This window comes from Numida meleagris, chromosome 5 (genome assembly GCF_002078875.1).
Source record: "Numida meleagris isolate 19003 breed g44 Domestic line chromosome 5, NumMel1.0, whole genome shotgun sequence".
Taxonomy (NCBI): domain Eukaryota; kingdom Metazoa; phylum Chordata; class Aves; order Galliformes; family Numididae; genus Numida; species Numida meleagris.
Window position 1 is genome coordinate 19,949,223 of NC_034413.1, and position 25,786 is coordinate 19,975,008.

At 44.0% G+C, this 25,786-nt stretch overlaps 2 protein-coding genes across 9 annotated transcripts in view; one reads left to right on the top strand and one right to left on the bottom strand.

Annotated features, from left to right (window-relative positions):
• The window catches only part of ZSWIM8 (zinc finger SWIM-type containing 8), a 71,298-nt gene extending 48,147 nt beyond the window's left edge, over positions 1 to 23,151 (top strand). Inside the window, exons 12-27 of one of the 3 annotated variants that reach the window (XR_002439095.1) lie at positions 23 to 202; positions 1,587 to 1,770; positions 2,930 to 3,028; positions 3,749 to 3,873; positions 5,139 to 5,370; positions 6,200 to 6,352; positions 7,403 to 7,625; positions 7,816 to 8,105; positions 8,557 to 8,780; positions 9,074 to 9,556; positions 10,153 to 10,321; positions 12,050 to 12,223; positions 13,572 to 13,691; positions 14,625 to 14,803; positions 15,870 to 21,836; positions 22,419 to 23,151. Coding sequence is in view for 2 of the 3 variants with exons in the window: in XM_021397748.1 (XP_021253423.1) it covers positions 23 to 202; positions 1,587 to 1,770; positions 2,930 to 3,028; positions 3,749 to 3,873; positions 5,139 to 5,370; positions 6,200 to 6,352; positions 7,403 to 7,625; positions 7,816 to 8,105; positions 8,557 to 8,780; positions 9,074 to 9,556; positions 10,153 to 10,321; positions 12,050 to 12,223; positions 13,572 to 13,691; positions 14,625 to 14,803; positions 15,870 to 16,073 (3,039 nt within the window). In the remaining variant the exon portion in view is untranslated. Of the gene's footprint in view, positions 1 to 22; positions 203 to 1,586; positions 1,771 to 2,929; positions 3,029 to 3,748; positions 3,874 to 5,138; positions 5,371 to 6,199; positions 6,353 to 7,402; positions 7,626 to 7,815; positions 8,106 to 8,556; positions 8,781 to 9,073; positions 9,557 to 10,152; positions 10,322 to 12,049; positions 12,224 to 13,571; positions 13,692 to 14,624; positions 14,804 to 15,869 lie in introns of all 3 variants that reach the window. The other 2 variants (XM_021397748.1, XM_021397749.1) reach the window with 2 other exon arrangements.
• Positions 23,691 to 25,786, bottom strand: part of NDST2 (N-deacetylase and N-sulfotransferase 2) — a 105,307-nt gene continuing 103,211 nt past the window's right edge. For all 6 annotated transcript variants that reach the window (XM_021397751.1, XM_021397752.1, XM_021397750.1 and 3 more), the window contains one exon: positions 23,691 to 25,618. In XM_021397751.1, the coding sequence (XP_021253426.1) occupies positions 25,493 to 25,618 (126 nt within the window). In that variant the 3' untranslated portion in view covers positions 23,691 to 25,492. The remainder of the gene's footprint in view (positions 25,619 to 25,786) is intronic.

The window sequence follows — 25,786 nt, forward strand, 5'->3', positions numbered from 1 at the left end:
TTGCAAATTTTTTGTCAAACAGGGCAAAAAGAACAAGGTATCAACCAGCAAGCAAACATGGATGGCAACCAACACCTTGTCCAAAGCTGCTTTCCTGCTGACTGTATTGAGTGAGCGGCTGGAGTACCACAACCTGGCCTTCCGAATAGGAATGTTTGCTCTGGAGCTGCAAAGACCACCTGCCTCTACCAAGGCACTGGAGGTACAAAACATTTTAAAGGCAGTATCCATTATCAACATTGTGCTGCTTGAATGCTTATGCTTATGGTTCCCATTTAAATTCTTGAAGCTAGGTCATGCTTTTATACATTCTCTTAAAATTGTTTACACTGAGACAAATTGGGTTGTCCACAAATCCCAAGGATGTGTTGATTTACCAGAAACTTGATTAGAAATACCATTTCATCTGGGGTGATCTTCACTGAAAGGATGACCTGACCTCAGTGCCAAAAGGCCTATGATTTCACATGAAGCTAGAATCTTGAAAATATTTAAATGAGAACAGTATATTTTATGAGTATTTTTTTTAAATGGAGCACTTTACTTGTTATCTTAAGTATGTTTCCAGTTTGCTTGGCTAATCTAGGGGGAAAAAACCCAACCATCTGTAATCTGAATTGTCTGTATTTGCATTGGTGAAATGGTTTGAAATGTTTTTCTTAGGGTGTACTGCTGCAACTGTTTCATGTTTGAAAACTGTTGCTCTTGCTGATATTTCATTTGTTGGCACATAAGCATGTGCACAGTGCAGATACATAGTTTTGGACACTGCCTAATTACTACTGGGCTTCCTGATTAGAAATGAGAAGTGCTCAGTTAAGACCTTGTCTATGTGATTTGCAGCCACATTGCTTTGAATGCAGCGTTGAGCAGTCCCTGGAGATGTGTAGATTATGCCAGTAATCTACCAAGTACATTCGTTACACTGATTATCTGTACTTCTTACAGTCTGATTACAAGATTAAGTGTGAGATTGGCAGTCACTAGCTACCTAAGCTGTTTCAGAGAAAACAACAGTCACTTTCACATGCTCAAAATGGAACAAGTGCAGGAATTGCACAGAGTATTAAAATGTAGTAGGTCTTCATTCTGGTATGCTATGCTTGCTGCCACCCCATGCTATTATTCTCTAGTGAATCCCTCTTGTATCTAATGGGTGTATTACTTAGTTTAGCATCCTTTTTTTTTCCTACAAGTCATCACTTTTACAGTGGCTTATGTAGTTGAACGCTTCTCCTGATGTTCCTTTGAAAGCTCAAGAGCAATAATTTGAGTAAAAAAGGAGGCTGTGTATAAATGTGAGGCAAGACCTGTATTAAACTTGAAAATCTGATCTGGTGGTTGGCAACCCTGCCCATGGCGGTGGGGTTGGAACCAGATGATCTTTAAGTCCCCTCCAACCTAAGCCATTCTACAATGATTCTGTGATCTGTGTTGACTGTGGAAAGAATGGTGAAAATGGCTTGGGTGCTAAAAACTGCTGTAGTGTAATGAACCAGTAAAAAACTACTGCTGTACTTCAACATACATATAGGGAAAAATGGTGCTGATGACAGCTGCTTCTGTTTCCTTGTGGTTACTACCAGGTGAAGCTGGCATATCAGGAGTCTGAGATTGCAGCCCTCTTGAAGAAGATTCCCTTGGTCACTAATGAGATGAATACTATCCGAGGAAGAGCTGAAGAACTGCGAGAAGGAACATTATGTGATTATCGTCCTGTCCTGCCTCTCATGTTGGCTAGCTTTATATTTGATGTCCTGTGCACTCCAGGTACTGTCTGCTTTGGCTTGAATGTGCAAAGGGAATCTTTCGAGATTCCAGGTTTTAAGGGGTTTTCAGACAGAAAATGTTCACTGGATAATAACAACTTAATCTTGATTCTTCCCATACTATTGCTTGCTCTGCTTCCATGTTGCTCTACTGGGCTCCATCAGAAGACGGGTGGCCAGCAGGGAGACGGAGGTGTTTGTCCCTCTCTACTCTGCCCTAGTGAGGCCCTATCTGGAGTACTGCATCCAGGTCTGGGGCCACCAATACAGGAAAGACAGGGAGCTGTTAGAGGGGGTCCAGAGGAGGGCCGCAAAGATGATCAGAGGGCTGGAGCACCTCCCCTATGAAGACAGGCTGAGGGAGCTGGGCTTGTTCAGCCTGGAGAAGAGAAGGCTGCAGGGTGACCTCATTGCAGCTTCCCTTCCAGTAAAGGGAGCCTACAAGCAGGAGAAGAGTCAACTCTTTGAAAGGGTAGATAATGGCAGGACAAGGGGAAATGGTTTTAAGTTGAAGGAGGCAAGATTTAGGTTGGATATCGGGCGAAGCTCTTTACTATGACTGTGGTGAGGTGCTGGAACAGGCTGCCCAGAGAGGCTGTGGATGCCCCGTCCCTGGAGGTGTTCAAGGCCAGGTTGTTGGGGCCCTGGGCAGCCTGATCTAGTATTAGATGTGGAGGTTGGCGGCCCTGCCTGCGGCAGGGGGGTTGGAGCTTGAAGATCCTTGAGGTCCCTTCCAACCCAAGCCATTCTATGATTCTATGAGATATAAATTCTCTCTCCTTTTTACATTTGGAAGCAACTGAAAACTTACACAAGCAGTGCTGGAATATGGTGCTTTTGTAAAATTGTTAAAGTGATTGACATTTCTGCTATTATGATGGTTATATTCAAAGGAAGATAAGTGTAGGATTTAAAAAAAGAAACCAACAACCTGAGATTAGATGGCTTGCTTGGCAATATTCCTGCCTGGCTAGGAGGCTTCTGAATTTAGAGGGAGAGAAAGGGCAAAAAACAAGATATTGCTGTGGTCTTGAAACTGATAGAAGGATTAGGAATAGGAACATGGGAAGCTCTGCAAATTCAGAAAGCTCTGAGAAACAGCTTTTACCCTGAGATCCTAGTTCTGAAAGCTGAGCACTATTTTTCTTGTCTTCTTTCAGTGGTTTCTCCTACAGGCTGTAGGCCCCCAAGTCGTAATTGGAATAATGAAATGCCTGGAGATGAAGAACTTGGTTTTGAAGCAGCCGTTGCTGCTCTTGGTAAGAATCTTTTACAAGAAGAGTGTTTCCTCATCCATATTCCACATCCTGCCTCATTTTGGGTAGTAAGAGGTGATAGCTTGCTCCAGTTTGATATAGAAATGAAAGTGTTTGCATGGTTTGTCAGAACTAGATGCAGAAATATTCTGCATGCCAGGTTTGAGGTGCCTTGGCAAAGCTTTAAAAAAAAAAAAAAAAGGGGTGGCATGGGACAGGATCTGAATGTTAAAGTAGTAATTGTCTTAGCTTTCTTTTTGATCTTTTGTGATGGAAGATGTATTGCTTTAATGAGGATGAACAGTTTCAGAGAAAAAAAGGCAATCATTTCAGAAGAGGTTAGACAACAATGGTGAAAGACTAGCAGCAGTAATTCAAGATCAAAGATGAGTTCTGTATGGAGCAGAAATGCTGGCTTGTAGCATTTGCAGAAAGTGGAAAAGTTTGTTTCAAGATGAAGTTGTGAATGTCTGGCCTCTTTTCTATGGTGTGTTCTGATCAGATTGCTCTGGCAGCTGTAGCATGCTTGGTATTCTGGGGACATACAGTAGCTCCTGTTTATTCCTGACCTATTTCTGAAGTTAACAGAAAAATAGGAAAAATTCTTCTTTTGCCTGCCCATGAAGTGAGTAAAATAGTCTGAAATGGATGTATGGTGCTAAGGATGCAGTGTAGTCCCATGGGCTCTCTTGTCTTTTCATCTCTCTCTTTTCTGGCCTGTAGGCATGAAGACAACTGTCAGTGAAGCAGAACATCCTCTGTTGTGTGAAGGCACTCGAAGGGAGAAAGGAGATCTGGCACTAGCCCTGATGATTACTTACAAGGATGATCAATCAAAGCTTAAGAAGGTGAGCCTCCCTTTAAAAGGGGACATGGAGATGCAGAGTGAACTGTGGTTGTGTTTTGATGGATTTCAGTTTTTCCAGTGAGCATAAGTCGCTGTGTCATTCACTGATGATTTGCAAGCACGTTGTTAGTTTTTATATTCTCTCACCGAGGGAAAATCTGACTGCACATTATGCATTCCCCTGGAGGAGGTGCTCTTACCAAAGGTCTCTTAAGTGCCAGTTGAGAGATGCTTTCTGATTGTGTTTAATGTTTTTACTTCACTGCTAAAACAAGTCTTCTGTCTGAGAGGTTTTCAGTATACACTGTGTCTGTTGTTCTGTTGTATGGGGATTATTTCTGTTTTGCTGCAGCGTTTTTTTTTTAATCTCTCACTTATTCTATATACAAGTTCAATCCACCTGTGCCTTAATGTCCCATGCAAGAGAGAGCACGTACAATTCTGCCCCCGCTTCGTGACCCAGAGGAAAAAACTTATCAAAAACTGTTGAAGTTTCAAGAAGGTTTTTATTAAGAAACACTTCTCCCAGTAAGAATACTGTTAGGGTATTTCTCTCACCTGAAGCAGAAGCTCTTTTGTTATCCTCTTTGGCATGAGGAAGAACAGTGAGATTATGATGCCAGTCATCTAAAACTAAGTTCTCTGTCAGACCTATGGTGTTCATTTCATGTGTAGAATGAAGAGTAGAACTGGACAAACACAAAAAATGTGGTCAAGCTTTGTTCCCCAATTCTGTAATAAATAAGGTGAAGAAAGTGTTATTGTAGGTTGGTAGAAGGCAATTTCTCTAGTGTCTGAAAGTCTGAAGAGACTTTGCCAGTTTCTCAGTAATTGTAATATGGATGTTTTGGATGTTGAGTGCGGCAACTTAATGTCTTAAACAAGAACATATAATGACAGACGCAAAATGTAGAATCCTCTATTCTGTCCTTGATGTGGCAGAAATACTTCTGAATTGTGAGTTTAGGTGCTTTTCAAGTGAAGCCTGTGGCCTTTTTGAAGTGAAAATGGGGATATTACTGAGTACAAACGAATTGCTGCAATGCAGGCCATATGGGTTTCAACTGCGCCTAGCTGATCTTCAGTGTGAGGAAGTGATGCCTCCTTTTGCTGAATAAGCATTTTCTTTTCTTCTCCAGTTGAGTGGAATTTATTGTCTTCCAGGAAACTGCTGTGGTACATTCCCACTGTTTATTAGTATGATGCCTGTTCTCTTACCCATCTGAAAAGCTCTTTTATATGTATTCTTTTTTCTTGCTGTTAAAGATTTTAGACAAACTTCTGGACAGAGAGAGTCAGACTCACAAGCCACAGACCCTGAGTTCCTTCTACTCTTCCAGCAAGCCTACAGTAGCAAATCAAAAATCTCCTTCCAAACATGCTGCCCAGTCCACTGCAGCTATCCAGCAGCTTCCAGGGACTTCTGTCGCTCAGCAAGCTGGTGTAAGCCCAGCAGTTCAGAGCAGTCCTGAGACCTTTGTGGAGAAGAGTTCACAGGGTAAGAGGTGATTTATAAGGGTTATGCCAAAACCCTTTGGTCATCAGTGTAAAACCTGAACTGTAAATTCACATCTGTACTGAGTAGTAATCAGAATGATTTATATCATTTGGGGTTGGTCTCTTCTCTGTGGTGACAGGACGGGGGGAAATGGCCTCAAGTTCTGCCAGGGGAGGTTTAGGTTGGATATCAGGAAAAATTTCTTTACAGAAAGGGTCATTAAGCACTGGAACAGGCTCCCCATGGAGGTGGTTGAGTCACCATCCCTGAATGTGTTTTAAAACCGTTTGGATGTGGTGCTTGGGGACATGATTTAGTGGTGGGTTGTTAGAGTTAGGGTAGTATGGTTAGGTTGTGGTTGAATGTGATGGTCTTGAAGGTCTTTTCCAACCTGAGCAATTCTATGAATTCGTGCAAGATAAATAACTAAGATTGCTGAAGGTCATTAGAGATAAACAGTATCATTTTCTTCAAGCTGTGCTCACACTTTGGTTACAAGCATTACGTGCAGGAAAGTGGATGCTTGCTTAACTCTTCCCACAGAGATGAGCTGTAGCTAAGGATAAATACAATAAAGTTAGGGTTGCTGGAGCATTTTTACTGTAAAACTTTGTCCAAACATAGTTGCAGCAAATTTTCAAAATCTTACGTTATTAAGCTTCAATATTTTTAGCCTAGTATCTGCTGGAATGCTTAAGACAGAAAAAAAATTGAGATAATCCTGCTCATAAATACCCCCAATTTTATAAAACTCTTGCATCTTTTAATGATTTTAGAGATTCAGAAACAAATCGTTAATGTTTAGCTTGTCACTGTCCTGTTTGTGCAGAGAGCTCTCAGAGGTCCCCATGTGAGCCAGCTGGGGAATCCACTGTCTTGAAACAGGAGGGAAAGGTCCCCAGTCGCCTGGCCCTTGGAAACCGAGGTGGATACAATGGGCGATGCTGGGGTTCACCCGTCAGACAGAAGAAGAAACACACAGGTAGTAACTAACACCTAGTACTGTGCTAGGCACTGTGCTGAGGTTTCAATTGTTCCCTTGCCCTTTCATTCCACTTGTCAGCCTTTCCTGTACTACAGGAGCAGTTGATTGTCTCTGAGGTGTTTGGCTTGGATGAAAAGGTTTTGATCCACAGATTTCCTCTCCGCTGTCTAATGAATTGCAGTTTATCATGTGCATGCTTTTCTCACAGCAGCTATGTTCTGGTTAATGGATTAGATATCTGGAATAGAATGTTGTAAATTTGTTTCTGGACCCAGGAGCACTGTGCTCCTGGGTCCAGAAACAAATTTAGAGGAGCTGCTGCCCAACATGCTTCTCTTCAGAAGGGTATAAGTTGGAGACTGAGGATGTGGAAAACCTTTGTGTAAGTTCTGCAGCCTACAACAGAAGGGCATCTGTAGAACTTGAGTTTGTATGTATATTTGCATCTTACTGTTATGTTCTAAAAGCAGATGGAGCGAGTGGCTGGGATGTGGTGTGAAAGGGAAAATAAAGACACATCGTTCTCAGACTTTTCTGCTTTTTAAGCCAAGAACTTCAAAGTGATATGTGTGGTCAAACTGATTGATTTCTTCTCTTCCAGTTTGCAAAATTAAATTGTCACTGACATGACCGGTCTTAAGACTGTCAGTGATGTATGAGGGTGTAGGGATCAGAAAGACCAACACAATAAAAAAGCATTACAAAAGAGGTGGAAGGACCAGCACGATAGCAAGGTGCTACAGAGGAAGGGAAGTAGATCGCTCACCCATACCAGAAGATTCTGGGTTCACAGGGAAAAGTTTCCACCAAGGAGGGATCTCCAGAAAGAGATCCTTCCTCAGTGGCAGTCAGCCCTTAAATGAGGCCTAAGAAAGGTGGAGCCAGGCTCCACCCCTTCTGGTCACACAGTGAATTGCCTTCACCTGTGCTCCCAGGGCTGACTGGGTCTTTCCTCCAGGTGCTCAATCAGTGGTTCAGGCCGTGACTCAGCAGTTCCTATACAGAGGGCTACCTGCTGACATTACTGTGTGTGTTCTGGTGTTGTAGGCATGGCTAGTATTGACAGCAGTGCTCCTGAAACTACTTCTGACAGTTCTCCAACGCTCAGTCGGCGTCCCCTACGTGGGGGATGGGCAACAACATCCTGGGGCAGAGGACAAGACAGTGACAGCATCAGCAGTTCTTCAAGTGATTCACTGGGATCTTCCTCTTCCAGTGGTAGTAGGAGAGCCAGTGGGGGAGCCCGTGCAAAAACTGTGGAAGTTGGCAGGTAATTAATAGTACATAATGCACAGAGGTAGCCTTCCCTGATGTCTGGGAGCTAGCATATGTGCATCAGGAAGTACTTTCGTGGGAGGGTTTCTTTGTTTCCTCTGGACCCTAAAGACAGGAACTTTGCACCCCAGCTAGAGAACTTGGAGTACCATTGCTGACTGAAAATTTCCTCTTGTTTTCTCTAGGTATAAAGGGAGGCGGCTGGAGAGCCATGCTCCTCATGTCCCAAACCAGCCTTCAGAGGCAGCTGCCCACTTCTACTTTGAGTTGGCCAAGACAGTCCTTATCAAAGCAGGTGGAAACAGCAGTACCTCCATCTTCACCCACCCTTCCTCCAGTGGTGGGCACCAGGGACCACACCGCAACCTTCACCTCTGCGCCTTCGAAATTGGGCTGTATGCACTAGGGCTGCACAACTTTGTGTCTCCCAACTGGCTCTCTCGAACTTACTCCTCCCATGTCTCCTGGATCACAGGTTACAGCAGAACATAATTGGGAAGCTGGCTTTTGGGCAGGAAGGGGCAGGGGGTGAGCTTACTCCTAAACCTGATGATGCTGTGGCAGTCATGTAAGGCTGTCATGTAAGGCATGATGGCAGCAGCATAGGCTAAGCACCAGTGACTCGCACAGTGTTTTGTTTCAGTCCTCAAGAGCCATAGACCCTTTCATGTTCCTCTCACTGCCTCAAATGCATCTTTAGCTTCACTTTGATAATGATACCCTCACTTACTGCTTGGTTATCAAGGGCTCTTTCCTGTCCTGTGTTTTGGGAGGAAGAGCCTTATATTTGATTTTCAGCCTAAGGAGAGCAACAGTGCTCTGTTGCAGTAACTGAAGAAAGTGAGTGCACCTCCTGTTGAGGGAAAGCTGACAGGAACTCCCTTGAGCATGGTCAGTAGTGTGAGAGTCTTCTCTTTTACTCTTAGGGCAGGCCATGGAGATCGGTAGTGCAGCCCTGAACATCTTAGTGGAGTGCTGGGATGGACATCTGACCCCCCCAGAGGTGGCGTCACTGGCGGACAGAGCCTCGCGGGCCAGAGACTCCAACATGGTGCGGGCAGCTGCTGAACTGGCGCTCAGCTGCCTGCCCCACGCCCATGCCCTGAACCCAAATGAGATCCAAAGGGCTCTGGTGCAGTGCAAGGAACAGGTGAGTGCTGAATGGGGGCTAACTAGCTGACACAAGCTGGTTTCCGGCATCAGGGACGTGCTGTTACTTGTGGGATTGGCACCTCTCTGCTACCGAACAGCCCTTAGTCTCAGTTCTGTAGATTTGTCTTTCATGAATAGCTCTGGCTATTCTGCTGTATAGTTGTAATCTAGTTGCTCCCAAAAGCATCACTCACTTTAGAGTGCCTTATACTTTTCTCGTGTTGTAGTTTGCTTTCTTGGGTTCCTGTTTGTTTATTCTTGGCTTCTGCTTTTTTTTCCCCCTGCCTTCAGGACAATCTGATGCTGGAAAAGGCCTGTATGGCAGTAGAAGAGGCAGCCAAGGGAGGTGGCGTGTACCCAGAAGTCCTCTTTGAAGTAGCTCACCAGTGGTACTGGCTTTATGAACAGATTGTTGGTGGGACTCCAGCCCAGAGAGAAGGTGCCACTGGCTGCAGTGCCAGTGGTGCACGGGCTGCCTCAGAAGCAGCACGTGGGTTGTCAGACAACCGGGTGACCTCTGAGCCAACCACCGTAACAGTGGCAGCTGCAGTAACCGCAGCAGCGACGGTCATGCCAGTGATCTCTATGGGGTCAACCATGTACCAGCAGCATACAATGGCAGGACCGGCAATGGCGCATACACATACCCAGGGCCTCCACCCTTACACCACCCTTCAGACTCACATTCCCTGCAATCCCCAGTATATTGGACACACTATCCAACACATGCCACGTCCAGCTGTCTTCCCAGTGCCTGGCTCAGCGTACCCGCAGGTGAGTCTTACCCATAGCCTGCTCATTTACAGAAATTTTGTGTAACTGCTTCCAGAGGAAGTATGTCTGGCTGGGGAGAGCGTGGGGCTGAGATTTGCTGTGTTTTGAGATCTAGGTCCTATATTCACTTACTGGTTTGTGATACCTGCTTTGGCTCTCTGGCTCAGCTTTTCGGCTGATAAAGAGCCTTCTGTAGGTGCATGTAAAGTCTCAAGAGAAAATAAAATATATCAGTAGTTTTTAATTTTTATTACTCTGTGGTTTCTCAGAACACACGCTATGTACTTAACAGAAACCTTGTCATCTTGAGACTAAATAGAGACTACAAAGGGAAAATTTACGGTTATTTTAACCTCTGCCTGTTTGTGAAAGTTCTTGGAATGTTTTTATGCAAAGTGATTAGATTTAAATGGAGGAGGAACAAGCAGTTGTAATAGTTGTGTGGTGAGAAGTAGTTACTGCACTTCTTCTTGCTGTGCTTCCTCCTTGTAATTGGACTTCCCATGCTTTGGGGTTTGTGTGGGGACATCATATTTTGGACTTGGAAATGGTGAGATACAGTAGGCATGACTGTTCTTTGTCTTCTTCTACTTTAGAGTGTCCATCCAGCATTCATAGGAGCACAGTACCCCTATTCGGTAACAACACCATCACTGGCTGCTACAGCAGTGTCGTTCCCTGGTGTGCCAGTCCCATCCATGACGCAGATAGCGGTGCATCCCTACCACAGTGAGACAGGACTGTCATTGTCTTCCAACGTAGCGAGTAAGTGTTACAGCCCTGCACTCCACGTAGCATAGGTTTGCTGCTGTGTCTCCTAGCTGTACCCCACCAAGTCCTGCTCCTTACCTGCATCACCTGGGACAAGAGTTCTTGCTCTGAACTCTGACCAAATCCACCACAGCCTAAAGCTGCGCCTGCTCAGTGGTACTGGGATTCATAATGGAACCTGATTCAGCTAGTGGGGCTTTAATTGATGTCTAGGTAAATTTACAGTATTGAGATTATTTTCAGCTCTCAGACTTCAGTTCCCTGGACCTCCTGGCCCTTCTGACCTCTGACTTACTAGAAGCTTTAGCCTCAGTGGGCACTCCTTAGGACAAGGTGAGCACAGGTGATCTTGAGCGGACTTTTGATTCCTTTGGTTTGAGAGTGCAAGGAGCAGACAGTAGCACTAATAGATATTTTTCCAACCCTAAGAAATTGGAGGTATCCAGTACCTGAAATGTGGAACTTCTGTAGGGTGGACAGATGTTTTGGCAGAATCACATCAGTGGCAGTCTGAATGATTGCTCACGTGTTGTGCTGGGGCTAGAACAGCGGTGAAGACCCTTCAAGCAGCGTGCAGCACTGGAATAGCCGGTGCTGACTGAGTTGTTAACTGAACTGTTAACTTATGCTAGAGCATTTAAAATAACAGAAGGAAAAAACAACCGCACCCTTTCCAGTTGCCATTGTTTAAGGCTTTCAGAAACTTCTACTTTCAGTTCTTAAAATAGTGTCTTGCTGTTCCTGAAGTACATAGCCACATGGTGACAACTGAGCTCTGGCAACAATTCAGTTCATTCTTGTGGTTTATTCCCCTTGGCCAAATGTAAAATGTAGCGTGGATTTTGCCCCACTTTGTGGGTCATTTGGCACTGTGTGTCTGCTTGGCTGAGGAGGTCAGACAGATCTGTCCTGGGAGGCATATTGTTCTCAGGTATTCAGCTATTCACTAGTAAACATTTAAAAAAAAAAAAATTCCTCTCTGTGCATTTCTTGAGAGACAAAGATTAACCTGAGTCCCTTGTCAGAATACAACTTACTGACTTAATGTTAACTGCTGTCTATACAAGCTTGTGTGGTACAATGTAATGGATTTTCCTGTGATTTCCCTTAAATTTGCCTGTATTAGTTCAGTGTCTAAAGGGGACAGAATCTTCTCAAGTTTCTTTGCTGTTTTTACTGTAGATACCTGCTACCAAGGTGTGCAGCAGCACTTCTTCATGAGAGTCAATGGGCAGCTAGCCTGTAGTAGCCCTCTTCCCACATAGTATCTGGATGGTGTCATAGCTGACTTAGAGCTGGAGGAACCTTGCAATGTTGGACTTCCTTTGAGAAACTTAATACTGTTCCTGTTCAATGATTTTTCTCAGCAGTTTCTCACCAGATGTATATGGACACATCTGCATGAATAAGAAATCAGAACCAGACATCATTTAGTAACAGCAAAGACCTTTGAGTCAGCACATGTATTTACATGTAAAACATGTGTCGTGCATATCCATAGTATACTACAGAAGAGGTGGGCAAGCATATTATCAACTCACTTAGGCCCTGCTTGCAAACAAAATAGAGATGTTTTTAGCTCACTGTATTTTAGTTGCAAGTCTGTGTTTTTTGGTTTCTGTACTGTTTTATTTAGGGTAAGAAAACAATACATTGGCCCAAGTAAAACTTCTCTTAGGCTTTGGTTGGTGAGTCCTAATGCTGCTGTTTTTCTCTCTTCAGTAGGAAGTGTCCATGCAGGATCAACGTTCCCAGCGATTCAGGGGGCTTCCTTGACCTCTCTGTCCTCACAGCCCAACTCCCTCGTTACAGGGGGGTTTCCTGCCGAGGATGAGCAGCACAGTCAGCCTGTGAGCCCCCAGGGTCTGCACTACCTCCACTCTGCATACCAAGTTGGTAAGGACAGCCAAGTGGGTTTCTGTGGCCCCCTTGAGAAAGATTCAGGGCAGGGCTACGGGTTTTTACTGTTTGGCAACTTGCTGCTGCACTTGCTGGAGAAGGATAGTATCCTAGCTACGTGGGGAAAGTCAGTTCATGGTCATATATGGAGGTTAAAATGTTGAGAGCTATGGGAGTAAAAGAGAAAGCTAAGTGGGTTAGAACTGGAAAGAAGCTTGCCCTTCAGCTACTGTATTTTAGAGGAGTCTTGGTAGGGCTCTGTGGAGGTGGCTGTGGAAATTGTGTCTGTGAAAAGAAGTTCAGTTCCTGCTGCTCATGGGAGGTGTGGGCACACCTCTTTTAATAATAGCAGTTGAGTCTTCACGTGCACAGAGACATGTTCCCTGTGCCTCCCGCCAGGCGGCTGAAGACTGACGTGAAGTGTGCGTATGTAAATTAGTATTCCTTTTTCAGTTACACTAGTTATGAGGAAATAGAGTCTGTGCATAAAGTTACCATCGTACAAGGATGTCAGTCGTGGGGTTTGTGCTTGAGTGTAGGCTGCAGTAAGCTATGCGTATATAGTGAGAGTCCAACAGAGCAGGTACTTGGGGAGGGAGGAGGGAGCCTCCTAGTATGAGAAAAGCTGTTGCAGGGCAGCAAAGGAAGAGAAACAGCAAGAAATTGAAGAAAGACTGTCTGGAGATTGCCTGAGTTTTTTTGTTGAAAGCTAGAGGGGAAAGTACCAGTCCAGTCAGGAAGGGGTGCAGATGTTCATGGGAAGCATCATGGGGGTAAGTAGTAAGCCATGAAAGGCATTTTAATAGCCTGAATAAGAGACAGGGAGATGGAGAAAGAGGGTCTGGAAGACCAAAACAGACTTTTTACATTACATAGCTCCTGTTAGTATTTTAAAACTGTTTAAATGGGAGAATTTGTGTGAAGAACTGTAGGGGAATTAGGGATAAGTCTGCAAATTTATGCTACTGCCGCTCACTGTTGGCCTGTTGTCGTTGCAGCTAAGTCGTTTGATTTAGGTAGCCTCTCTGTTGCAAAATTTGAAGCTCTCTGTTGCTTTCAGGACATCTTTTGTCAGTCTTTGGGACTTGATCCTGCTGTAGATCTAGCAGAGTGTCTCTATGCAGTTCCAGTGGGGTGTGATGGCTCTGCAGATTGCATAGTCCGGAGCAGATCCAGCTGCTTCCTTTGATGACAGCCTCCAAGATGGGCATTCTGTTTCTCTGTGGACTCTTGGCAGCTAGGGAATTTTCTGTTGATGAAGGGCAGGCCAGTGAGGTAGCATTGCAGTGAATGAAGTCCTTCTGGGCAGAAGTGCTGCTTGACTCTGGCTGCCCCTCTCTCACAGGGATGCTGGCTCTGGAGATGCTTGGCCGAAGAACTCAGAGCGATCATCCCAACAACTTCTCCCGCAGCCCACCCTACACGGAGGATGTAAAATGGCTCCTTGGGTTGGCTGCAAAACTAGGTAAGGCTCAGAGCAGTACTTCAGCAGAAATCCACTTTTGGGGATTTGGACTAAGGAGGGTGGGGGAAAAGCTCTTCTAAGAATGAAACTTCAAAGAATGGGTGAGTCTGGTACCTGATCTCATTTCTGAGAGTTTTTCCAAAGATCCCTGCTGCTCTTTCATCCAGGCAGTTGATCCATTTCTGGGTTCTCTAAGCATGTTGTTGAATTTTGAGGCACTTAAAAGTGCGTGGGATTGGACAGGGCTCAGACCTTCCATTCTACAACAATAACTTTTTTCCCTTTCCACTGCTTTGTAAATATTTCTATCTTCTTTGTGTGTATTTATGCTTTCTATGAAGACTTTTAATAGGAATAGGTGCTCAGACCACCAAGTGCTTTTTTGTTCTGTTTTCTTTTAGTTACACTTTGATCTTGGGTCTTTTTTGTCATCTCATGTTTTTCAATTCTTTCATCAGCAGCAAGAGCTTAAAAACGACTCTACAAACAGCCTGCCTGGTGGCATGACTTCTGCTACTGTTAGCAAAGCTCCACCGTAGTGGGGAAGCCTTAATCTCCTTCCAGTATCCACAAGACCTGGGTGCTGAGGGCGCACGTGCTTCCTAAATGAGCAGGCAGGAAGCAGTGGGAGGAGGCGCTGTGTATTCTTGTCTCAGTAGTTACCGTGTCACATCAGTTTTCTTTCATATCCATTTTAAAGACAGGTGAACAGGGAATATCAATAACTGAGGTAACACCTGGAGTCTCCTCAGGCTTGATGGATTTATCAGAATAACTGCTTGTCCCCGTAAGTTTGCTAGACTCTCCCTGAAACTGCTGGAGGATACATCACACTGAGAAGAAGATGCTAAAGTCCAGGTTCTTCCTGGAATGTGCCTAATTTCTTGAGTGTCTTTTACCTTAACACTGTTGTTCTGACTTCTTCCTGTGCAGGTGTAAACTACTTGCATCAGTTTTGCGTCGGTGCAGCCAAGGGAGTGCTGAACCCTTTTGTGCTGCAGGATATCATCATGGAAGCTCTACAGAGGCTCAACCCTGCGCATGTGCACAACCACCTGCGCACCCCAGCCTTCCACCAGCTGGTGCAGAGGTGCCAGCAGGTCTACTTGCAGGTAACATGTGGTGTGTCTTCCTGCCTGTTGGGCTGCTGCCTGCCCTGTACGTACTGCCTGTGTGTGCTCGACCACATGCACTCATTCTTCTAAGGCCTCTTGCCTCTGATGCTCGCTACACAGGATAGAGGTGTTTTGTGTTCCCCATCCTCTTTCTTCCTCACTCTAAATGTTAACCCATGCCTTTTAACTTCTGTACTGTTTTTTTGCTATGTTTTCAAGCCACTTGTCCACCTCTCATTCTGGCCTTTTTATTCTTTTCTTGTTTGTAGTCTGTCTTTGCCTCGTAACAAAGTCCTGGCATGACTGGCTGATGTGCCATTGCTGGCATTTATAGTAGGAGTGGCTTGGTCACCCACCAGTACAGATGAGAAGTCTCAGGATTTATTGAAAACAGGGCAAGTGTGTTTCTGTGAGCCAGCTGCCTGTTTCTTGAAACAGTATAAACAGGGCACCCCTTGTGTGCTTCTCTTGAATAAGTGACCATAAGGGTGATTCTGTAGACATACTGTCCGGGTTGGGTTAACTGGTCCTGTCACCTGGATGATGTTTCTGGGAAGTGACCGCTTCTTTACTTGAGCTGTTTTTCTGAGCTCCATGAGAGGAACAGATTTCTTGAAGACTGGACTTGTAGTTTTGGGGCCTTAGTTGAGGGAAGTACTGATGGAAACAGATGATGACTGTGTGCTAGCCCTAGAGATATGTTGTAGCAACTCAGTGCAAGCCTTACTCCTACTATACCTCTTAGTGAAGATGATGTCCATGAATGTGCTGGGTCCCCACGTACAACCTGCAGAATGAATAGTGTGAGGGTTCAGTGCTGATGGCTGATGGAGAATGATTCTAGCTGACTCTTTTGCTCTGTGCTATGCCACTGTCTGGTGTTCACAAAGGAGAGAACACCTGCAGGTACTGGCAGTTGCGTTGGCCTGCTTTTTCAGCTAACTGTCCTCTGTTAGAGTCTCTGAATCCTGGGGTAGCAGATTAGGGTATTGAGTTCTGCCAGAAGTGTTGCCAGCATGAAGGTGAGCAAATACCTCAAGGCTTTTTCCCTCTTCCCATCCAGTACATCCATTACCGGCTGATCCATCTCGCTCCAGCTGACTACGATGACTTTGTGAACGCCATCCGCAGCGCCAGAAGCGCTTTCTGCCTGACTCCCGTGGGCATGATGCAGTTTAATGATATTCTCCAGAACCTGAAGCGTGGCAAGCAGACAAAGGATCTGTGGCAAAGGGTCTCTCTGGAAATGACCACCTTCTCACCGTGACAGCAGGTGGAGCTCCACACAACCCTTTGCTCCGCATAGTGTAGTTCCATTTACACCATCCTTCCTTCTGGTGTCTTTTTTATTTTAGTTTTAACTTGTTGGAAACCACTGATCTGATGTATTTATACCATGACATTCCTCTCCAGCACTGTTGCGTGTCGGTGCTCTGCTTCGCTCGCTCTTCCTCCACCTTCCCAGTGGGCTGCAGGCTTCAGAAGCATCAGGAAATGAGAAGGAAGTCAAGCTGGCTGCCCTGTGGCGTAGTCATTGCTTTTTTCCCTGAGCCCCTGGAGGCTGTCCTGCGAGCAGTTTGCAGGGTGATTGCGCATGTGTTTGAGGGGTGGGGGAGTCTGTCTTAAGTATTTATTTTGGCATTTATAAATATGTAAACTTTTTTTATGTATGGGCTTCTCTTACTCCACATACCATCTCCTGTCGGGAGAGGCTGGGACTGCTGTGCACAGTCAGTGCTCCCTCCATTCCTTTCAGCACCTTCCTGCTGAGAGAAGCTGAGACTGGAGTAGCAGGGCCAGGGCCACCTCTGTGGCTTTCTGCAGCAGCTGCGGAGGGCAGAGGCTGGAGCTTGGGCAAGGTCCAAGACTGCCCCAAGCTGCCTGGTGACTGCCAGAAGTGCTTGGGCTCTTTCTCAAGAGTGTCCTTTGCTGGACACTGCTGGCTCTTAGGACGTTTTGATCCTGGTCGTTTGGAGTTGTACAATCGTGTTTCTTTTGGCTGGGGTATTACTCTCCTGTAATCAGTTTCTTATCCCTTGTCTCTTCTCGTTTCCTGATTAAACACTCGTTTTCTTAGACTGACTCTCTCTTCTCTCTGCTATGATGTTGACATTCTGATGGAACTGGCCAGCCTTGTGAGTGCTGTAGATAGTCTAAGGTTCATTGGGGAATAACAGCTAGCACGAGGCAGGTGGCCAGAGCTTTTACACAAGCTGTGACCCAGAAGTTTCTTGTCTGGTTGTGCTCTGTGGATGCCATACCTCTGCAGAGGCTGAGGTCTGCTCTGACTGGATGGTTGATGGATGTGAGCAGAGCTGGCGGTAAGCCTGGGGCATCCCAGAGCAGTGTCTATGTTTATGCTGGCCACCGGGTTCCTCTTGTGCTCTGGACAGCAGGGATACCATGTGATAATGTGGAGCTTTGTATTTCCAGAGCTTTGTGCAAAACTGGAGCTGCTCGTGCTTGATGTAAGTGCTAAAGATGAGCAGTCTGCTCCTGTGAGTTGTGAGAGGTGTTTAGACTACCCAGTTTTCTGTTGCAGAGAATTAATTTTAGAAAGTGTATATTTTTATGCCAAGGAAATTTGGAAGGCTAATGCCATATGTAAGCACACAAGCACAGTAATTTTTTTTTTAATGTCATAATTACGGATTTGATGTATGTTAAGAATCTTAATGTCTCAGTAGTAATATATTTTGCCACTTGGGTTTAGCCAATGACAATAGGAAGGTTTCAGTTTTTGCAAGCTAAAAGCGTATGCGTGTTTGATATTTTCAATGATATTCTTGAGAAATAATTTAACTCACAAGCGTAGGACAAAGCGGATGAGCATACTCCTTTGGTCTGTCTTTCTGTGCTGCACAAGCCAAGGAGTGTGACTGAGGTTCCTCTTAATTCTGACTGCAACAGTAACTATTTAAAGGCCCCCTTGCAGCCCTTTGTATACCTCCATCATGTGTTCCACGGCCTGGTTATGTGCTAATTATAAATGCCAATGTGTGTAAGTATGTGTTAAATTTTGTGGTTTTTAAGCTAACTCTGTGTTGGTTGTGAGCTGCCTGTTATTGAGGAGACGTCCGGGCCTCTGAAAGGATGGCACGGCCTCACCTCCGGCAAGTCTGGGTTCCTGAAGCACTTTGTGCCCTTTGGTGCTCACATGTTCAGGGCTGGGAAAAGAGTTGGGAGGAAAAAATGAGTGTTTTCTAATAAAGTTTAATCTTTTCCTTTCCATTGTTTATGGAGAGCAATTAAGGGTAGAGAAGAGAGCATCTTCTAGAAGGAAAGAAGCAGAAAGAAATGGGCAAGAAAGCTGAATGTTTTCAGTAGCAGGACAGACCCTGTAAGAGTTGTCTTCTAGCAGCTGCGGGGCCCAAGCAGAGGAAGAACCAGGGAATCTCACCTCAGACTGATGTCAACTGAACAAGCAGCTCAGTGGTCTGAGGCACAGGTCAGTAGTTTCACAAGTTTCCAGTCTTCTCTCTGAAAACTAGAGCACTCAGGGAGCTGCGTGGAAGGGCTGCCTTGTCATTTATTCAGGCCTGTCAGAACATTCTTCATCCTGGATCTCCAGATCTATTAATCTTTTGTTGTTCCTGAGCCATGGAAATGTATCTGAACAAGAACAGGAAGAGTGAGAAAGGAGATGTTTTTTTCCTGCTACGTGCCTGGAAGGTTCTTGAGGTAATCTTTCTTTTATAAGAGATGATGGTGAACAAAGAAGCATTAGTTTACCATAAGTTAAAAAAAAAAAAAAAAAAAAAATCCAATGCAGTCTTGTTAGTTTGGTCACTGTTCCAGACATGGGGGAAGTACTCAGGCTCAGAAATTCTGAAGACACTTCAGCAGAGAACCTGTGGAAGAGCAGAGGTTACAGCTGCCTCCAATTCCCTTTGAGTTTCAGTCAGCCTGTGTGTTTTTTCATTTGAAGTAAATGGTCTCTAGGGCTCTCGCCTTCATCAGCAGCACGTGGTGGCTGCAGTGAAGACTGTCTGCCACAGCAGCTGGATGCTCTAGAGCACTTCTAACACAGAATGTCTTTTACATAGCTGACAAGCTGTTTTCTTGGGTTGGCGACTACTGGTTCTCGGCACTAATAGCTACAGCTATTTGGATATGGCCTGGCCCCCAGTTGCACAAAGATGGATGAAATTCTGGAATGCGTGACCTTGCAGTGGGTTATTGTCACATTTGCTAAAGTTTTATTCACTGTCCGTTCCTTGAAGGTAAGAGGAATGAGATCTTTAGATGGTACGTCTTCATGTGTCCTGTGTTCACAATGACTTTCTCTGACTTGCTAGATTTATTTCTTGATGGGACCACAGGAAATATGTTTCTTCCCTGAAGAAGTTAATGGCCATTTAGTGTCTTTTCCACTTTTATATATGTGATCTTATAAATAAAGCTGTTTCTAGGACAGCAGTGTATCTAAATGTGATCTTTTGATTACTGCACAGTTTCTCAGTCTTTAGAGGTGGTAGTATCTTGAAGTAAATCTTCACTGTCTTTAGTGAAGTTGGTAGATGTGCCAAAATAACATCTGGATTCTTGGCTATTTGGGTCATCAGAAGGAATGTTTTGATTTAGCTCTTAACGCAGTGGATAAAATAAAGGCTTTATTCATTGCTTGGAATGAATCTCTTGATACAGATGCAGCCTTTTTCTGTAAAAATCAGGTACATCAGCCTCAGAGAGGGCCTGCTTCCCTTCTCCCCTCTGTAGGGAAGTGCATAGGACATACTCACATACAACCATCTTTCTTGCCTGTGAAGGTTTTCCTTTTGGAAGCCCTTTCCAGGAGTATGATGTAGCAGGACATTACCTGCCTTTAAATTTCAGCATCTTTACAGCCAGCAAACAATCAGAGTTGTCATCTGATGAATAACGTACCTAACAGGTAGGACTAGAGTTAGCTGAGAAGCGTGTTTCTTTCAAATTTTTCTTTACTTTCATTAGTATTTATTTGGGATGTGTATTTTCCTTCTCGGAGAAAACCCTGACAGAAACACCCTCGTAGGGGTACACTGAACCTAAATTGTTAGCATTTTATTGGGGTGGAGGTTTGGTTTTTAGTCAAGCTTAGCACATTTAGATCTGGCTTGGCCACCGCTACATAGTGCTGGAGCACACTGAAGAATTTTGTAAGAACCAGCACCAGCAGAAATGGAGTAAGCAAGGTTCGTGTCCATGAAATTTAATACCACATCCTGGTATAAATAATAGCTGAAATGTGACATAAATGTGAAGTAGTTTTCTATAAGATTTGGGAAAGTTGTTTTTTGGTTTTGTTTTTCTTGTTCAGGAATTGAGAAAAGGGCACAGTGTTAAAATGAAGCTTCCAGGATGCACGTGGGAGATATATTGCAAAAACATAAAGGTGTTGATGACTACAACAGCATTGATGACTTTCTTTTTTAATCTAAACTTAAAAAATTTTAATCTAAAATTAAAAATGCAGGTTAGGCTAGTGGAACTTAACTATAAAAATATATACATATTTTTTATGACCACAACTGTTGTATGACTTTGCTTTTAATCCATCCCTAGTGATAGCACGAACTGCTCTCAACTACAGTTTATCTAGAATAGTTTGGTATTTCTCTACGTCCTAATTAGAGCTTCATATGATGTGATTATGGTAAAATAACAAGGGAGTCTTAAATATTACCATTTTTGTTTACTACCTCTCACTCCTCAGCACAATTTAAATGTGGATTTTGATCTTCATTCTGCTTCCTGCTCACATTTGGAACTTGAACTTGGGGGCAGGGTGGTCAACAACTCCTGTCAAAGAGCATCATTAATCTGTGAAAACTGCAAGTGCAGTCTGGGGATATTCTGCGTTAGGGTTTCAGTTTGAGCCTACCATGAATTAAAGCTTTTTCTCAGGGCTACCTGCCAAATACAAGCTTTGTGAGCTGTCACAAGGTAACTCCACTGCTGTATATTGTTAATTGTTGGTATAACAACAGTGTCTGTGCTCTGTAAGCAACTGTTTTCTCGTTGATGTTGCCTGTTTGCAGTTATAGCATAACTAACTTCTTAATGCTGTACACTCTGCACTGCACAATTACTCTGTTGCCACTAAGGGCATGATGAACTATTAAGGGGTTGAGGGGAGAAATGCTAGCGATGCATTAAAATTTATTGTGTATAGTATATGTGCACAGAGCTGGAATGGTCTTCCATAACTTTCTCTGATTTCATGCTTCAGTTTTCCTTGTTTAAGTCAACTGGGAGTACATCATTGTTAGGAATGCTGGGGCTATGCAGGCAACAGTTGTGCGAGCCTTAGTGTCAACATGTTGCTGTAAATCCCGATGTGCACCTTTTCCAATACTTGACTTGGCAGGGTTCTGAGAACAGTCTGATTTATGATCCTTTGTTGTTACTGCAAAGTAAACTTGAGCTGGATTTCAGCCTGCTATTGCAATGTCAGAATTACAGACATATGGTCTGCAAGCATTCTGGAGAGACTAGAGAAGTCAATAAAGCAATATAGATGAGAATGAGGAGGATTTGCGTCTTGGAAAGAAAGCGCTCTTTAAAGCTAAAAATAGACTGAATAGATCAATAAATTATTTCTACATATTCCACTCCAGAGCACTGGAGATGAAAGTGTCAGGGATTCTTTGCTGTAGCAAAACCAACTTGTAAAGTGTTTTTCAGAGATGAGAGTTAAATTAATTAACAGTTCTTAATGTTTGTGGGTGGTGGGTTTGTTCTTTCTTTTCCTTTCTGTTTGTTATTGTTTTTTCTTTTAATTCCACGAGGCATGAAGAAGGAAGGAGACAGAAACAAACAATAGTAAAAAAAAAAAAAAAAGTCCTAATAACTGGAGGGGTGTGTGTGTGTGTGTGTACCACTACTCACTCCATATCCTACTGAGTGAATGGAGTTTTTCTTCCTAGCTTGAGGCAGGCTGCTGAAAACCCTTGTGCTTGTTAGATCACACTCACCTGGTGGCTTACTCAGTGATGCACAGTGTAAGTCAGGAGTCAGCGAAGGGATGAGCAACCACATTCATGTTCAGGTTGGTTTGTCATTACTTTTCTTTCCATATTACTATCGATACAGCAAAATGATCAGCAAGGAATCAAAGGAGTCTCTTATCAACTGTATATGTAAAACTGCTGGAAAGCAATAGTACTGGTATATTTGATCAAGGTGCTTGTTAGATTAATACAACTACACACTCGTGTTTGTTTCTTTCTGACTTCCACTAACTGTATGCTTCTGCCAAGACTATGCTTTTGCAGTACTGTCATTGATTAAAAAAAAAAAAAAATTGCAGTTTTCAAGGATCAGATTTTATGTAGACTTGATCTATGATGCTGCCTACAGAGACTTCCTCCCAGAGCCTTTAAAATGTCTTCTACCTTTCAGTGCGTGTTTTTACCAGTTCCTTGTATTTCCTGTACAAATTAGCAGTCAACTAGTATGTATTTTTCTAATTGGTTGAATTTTGGAGGTTGTGAGTGAGTGAGTGAGTTAAAGTTTTGGCTTCATGTTGCTGAGCTTTCTTTGTTAAGGTTGGTATATGCACTCTGCTGGCTTGCTTTTTTTTTAATTAATTTTTATTTTTAAATTTCTTTCTTAACATTTGTTTTGACAGTTCTCACCTGCTATGTACGCTTCCAGTTCTGAAGTGACCTGATCTGGCTACTATTAAAATTGCAGGCCCTTGTGATACCTTTCTGATGACTCAGTTTCCTATGCCAAAAAAAGAAAACATTAATACATTACAAAACAATTTTCAGGTAATGTCTTACGCTTAACATTTTCCTTGTCTTGAAAGCTAACTACTTACTGTCAAATTCTTCCTTACTAAATAGTGAGGCAAGAAGACAAGGTTTATTTGCTACTTATTTCCACTGTCAAAACGAGCTGTGAGGGTCAGTAGCAAGTAAGTGACTGTGTCAGGATAAAGTAATCAGTGTGTCTGGCTAAATCAGATAAGGATATCCTACATTTGGATCTCGCCATAGCAGGTGATTTGTTTTCCATTATTGTAAGCAGTAAAGAAGTAGCACAGCAACGAAGAAATGGGGGGGGGATGGAAGGACAAATAATGAGAACACAGAGCTGTTCTCTGCTGCCTTGATTGAAGGACCACTGCCAGTTAACAGCCCTGACATTTAGTAAGCCCCTTCCAAATTTGTTCCTGGTACCTTGACTTTTTTTTCTTTTTAATGTCTGAATCCATCTACTTGAAGATTTACCACAGTCCCGAGGTAAGGCATGAAGTAAATGTGTAAGAGACAACCTGTAATGGCTTAAGTGAAGGAAGGAAGCTCTGTGCGTAATGGAGCAGCAGTAGCATCAGTCCTAGGATCCTCCTGTGGTGGTATGTAAAAAATACCTGTTCTGCTGATGCTGTGTTTGTTTCTAAAGTGCTTGGTAAAGCAAGAGGTGAAAGGCTATTTTATAATTCTGTCACAACTGTGACTATTTAAATAGTGTTTTGCTACCACTTGAATATAAGGTTCTGTGTTCCCATAGATTATTCATGGGCTGCTGGCCAAGGCCTGCAATGGCTGCACATCTGGACAGCAAGGGCACAGCAAAAGCTCTGCTGCTGCAACATAGCAGCTGGGAGCTACTGCAGTAGCTGGGAATACCTCAAAAGTCATCACTAGCACAACCCAGTAAGAATGACTGGCCAGCCACAGGTTCTGTGTGCTCTACTGGCTTCTGCAAGCCTCCAGCGGCACCTAACAAGACAGACGTCTTTACTACACTGTTACAGCTGCAAAAAGAAGTTACAATTATAATTAAAACAAACACCATTGTTGCCCTCCAGAACTGGAATATGTTTTCCAGGGTTTTTCTTTATCTTTCTGCCAGCTTACGGTCTATGACATCACTCCAAAGCATCACAAGGAAGAAAAATAAGTAGTACATTTATTGAATCCACTTACTACTACTTCTAGCTTTTATTCGGACACTTGTGCTCAGTTTTGAGAGCCAAGAATTTCTTCATTATCATTCAATGTGAATGATGCTATACATGATCCAGTGCAGGAAGTTGGGCTCTTCTCTCTAACAGGAGTGAGAGAGGGGTTTCTAGTCTTTGTCCTTTTTGTTTTGGCTGCACAAAATAACCCTTTCCAAGGGCCCATGAAATAAAATACTATATTGCATACTATATACATTTAAATACAACGGTAAATGCACCATTCATTCAGAAATACACAATACCTAAGGCTCAATGGAAAAGCTTGGTTGAAGCAACTTTTCTCCCCTGACAGGAGAAAAGGAGCTCATGACAGTTGTGGAAGTTTCCATAACCTGTGTTCACATGGATCCTGCCCCTCCCTGGAACGGCAGCGGTACAGGTCCCTCTGTGCCCAGGAGGGAGGGATAACAACCCGCACAACTTCAGAAGCCCATGGCTCAGCAACAGAAAACACGCACAGCCGTGATGGAGGATTTCCTCTGAGAAAAATTATCCAGCAACTGCAAGAGGAGGCACAGCACCGTAGTGTACTTAAATTATTGACTATGTGCAGAAATAGTAATCTAAACAAACAGCCCCTTTTGGATACAGGAAACCACATTCTTGCTTAAAACGCTAAGCTCTCCCTGTATATCTTAGCGGTACTTACGCTGGGTTGGGCTTTTTTATTTCTCCTTGCACTGCTGGACTGCAGGGGGATTAAACAGGTGTTAGCAGAGGCCCTGGAGCTGTGGAAAAGACAATTTTTTTTATTTTTTTTTTAAGTTAAGTTAATCAGGCAGGGGGACCTGAACTGTCTGCTTCTAGCTGCTTCGGCCTTATGTAACAGTACCTGAGCTTTGCCTCCCCCAGCTACGGTGCTCCGCTGACACAGGCCTTCACAGTGCTCTGAGGGAACTGACTGACTTGACTTACCATTCCTTGTGTAGCTTCTGAAATGGCTGAAGCCCCTACATAGAAATACTTGCCATGTTGTTACATATGGCAACCTTTTCCCTAAGATAACAAATGAATGTGGTGTCAGTACCTGCAGCTTTGCCTTATCTCCCACTGCCCATTGACCAGAGTCATACTGCACCAGCAAGGCTGCAGCTAGATAAGGAGAGGCAGTCTTATGCCTGTTACATGTCTGCCAGACAGCGCAGTCCCCAGCACACACACGCAGTGGCACTGTAAGTAATTAATGGTCATGGCTACCGTATTCTGTTTGGGGAGGAAAGAGGCGTTCTTGTACCGTGCTGTTGCCAGATAATAGATTACTGGGTAAAAGCTGAGGTTCACTGGACTAGATTCCCCTCTTCTTAACCTGTTCCTCTTTTCTCATCAGTGGGCTCTGTATCTTACCTCTTAAATCTTTTTTTCTGGACTCAGAGGAGAAAGACGTTAACCCTCCAACTAGTGCCCATTTCATATACTGAGAAGAGTAATTTAAACATAAAGTGTTAACCATGCTCTCGCTCCTGCTTGAAGTAGGGCAGGCATTACAAATCCTTCCTGCAAGTAAGAGTCAAAGTGTGACACAGCATTAATACTCCAGAATGAGATTTGCACTCCATGCCCCAGGGCAGTGTCAGAAGCAGCAGCCCTTCCCAATGGTGGGGAAAGGCTCCACATGCACATTCTCTGCTACTGCTCATTTGTCCACTTGTTTTGGCTTGACGAGAGATGGCATCATAGCACACGTTGGAGCACCACACATCCCAGTGGCACTGGGAACAGGGGAGTCCCTCTCAGCTCCAGCTGGAGTTCTGCAGTTCCTCTCGGAGCCAGGTTGGAAGGGGCTGTCCAAGTCTGTTCATCAGCTTGGATAACTCAATGTTGTGCTCCCGGTAGAAGTCTCTTAGGAACAGCCGTGACTGTATGGAAAAGACAGACTACATTAGCATGAAAGAAAATCTTACCCTTAGCATGTTTCTGTCTCTGGTCCACAGGTCATTTCCTGTCACAGGCAGTAGGATAATCCAGGTGGGTTTGCTCACTGCATTTCATGTGTCTACATCTCATCTCTTGCTTCTAACAAATTT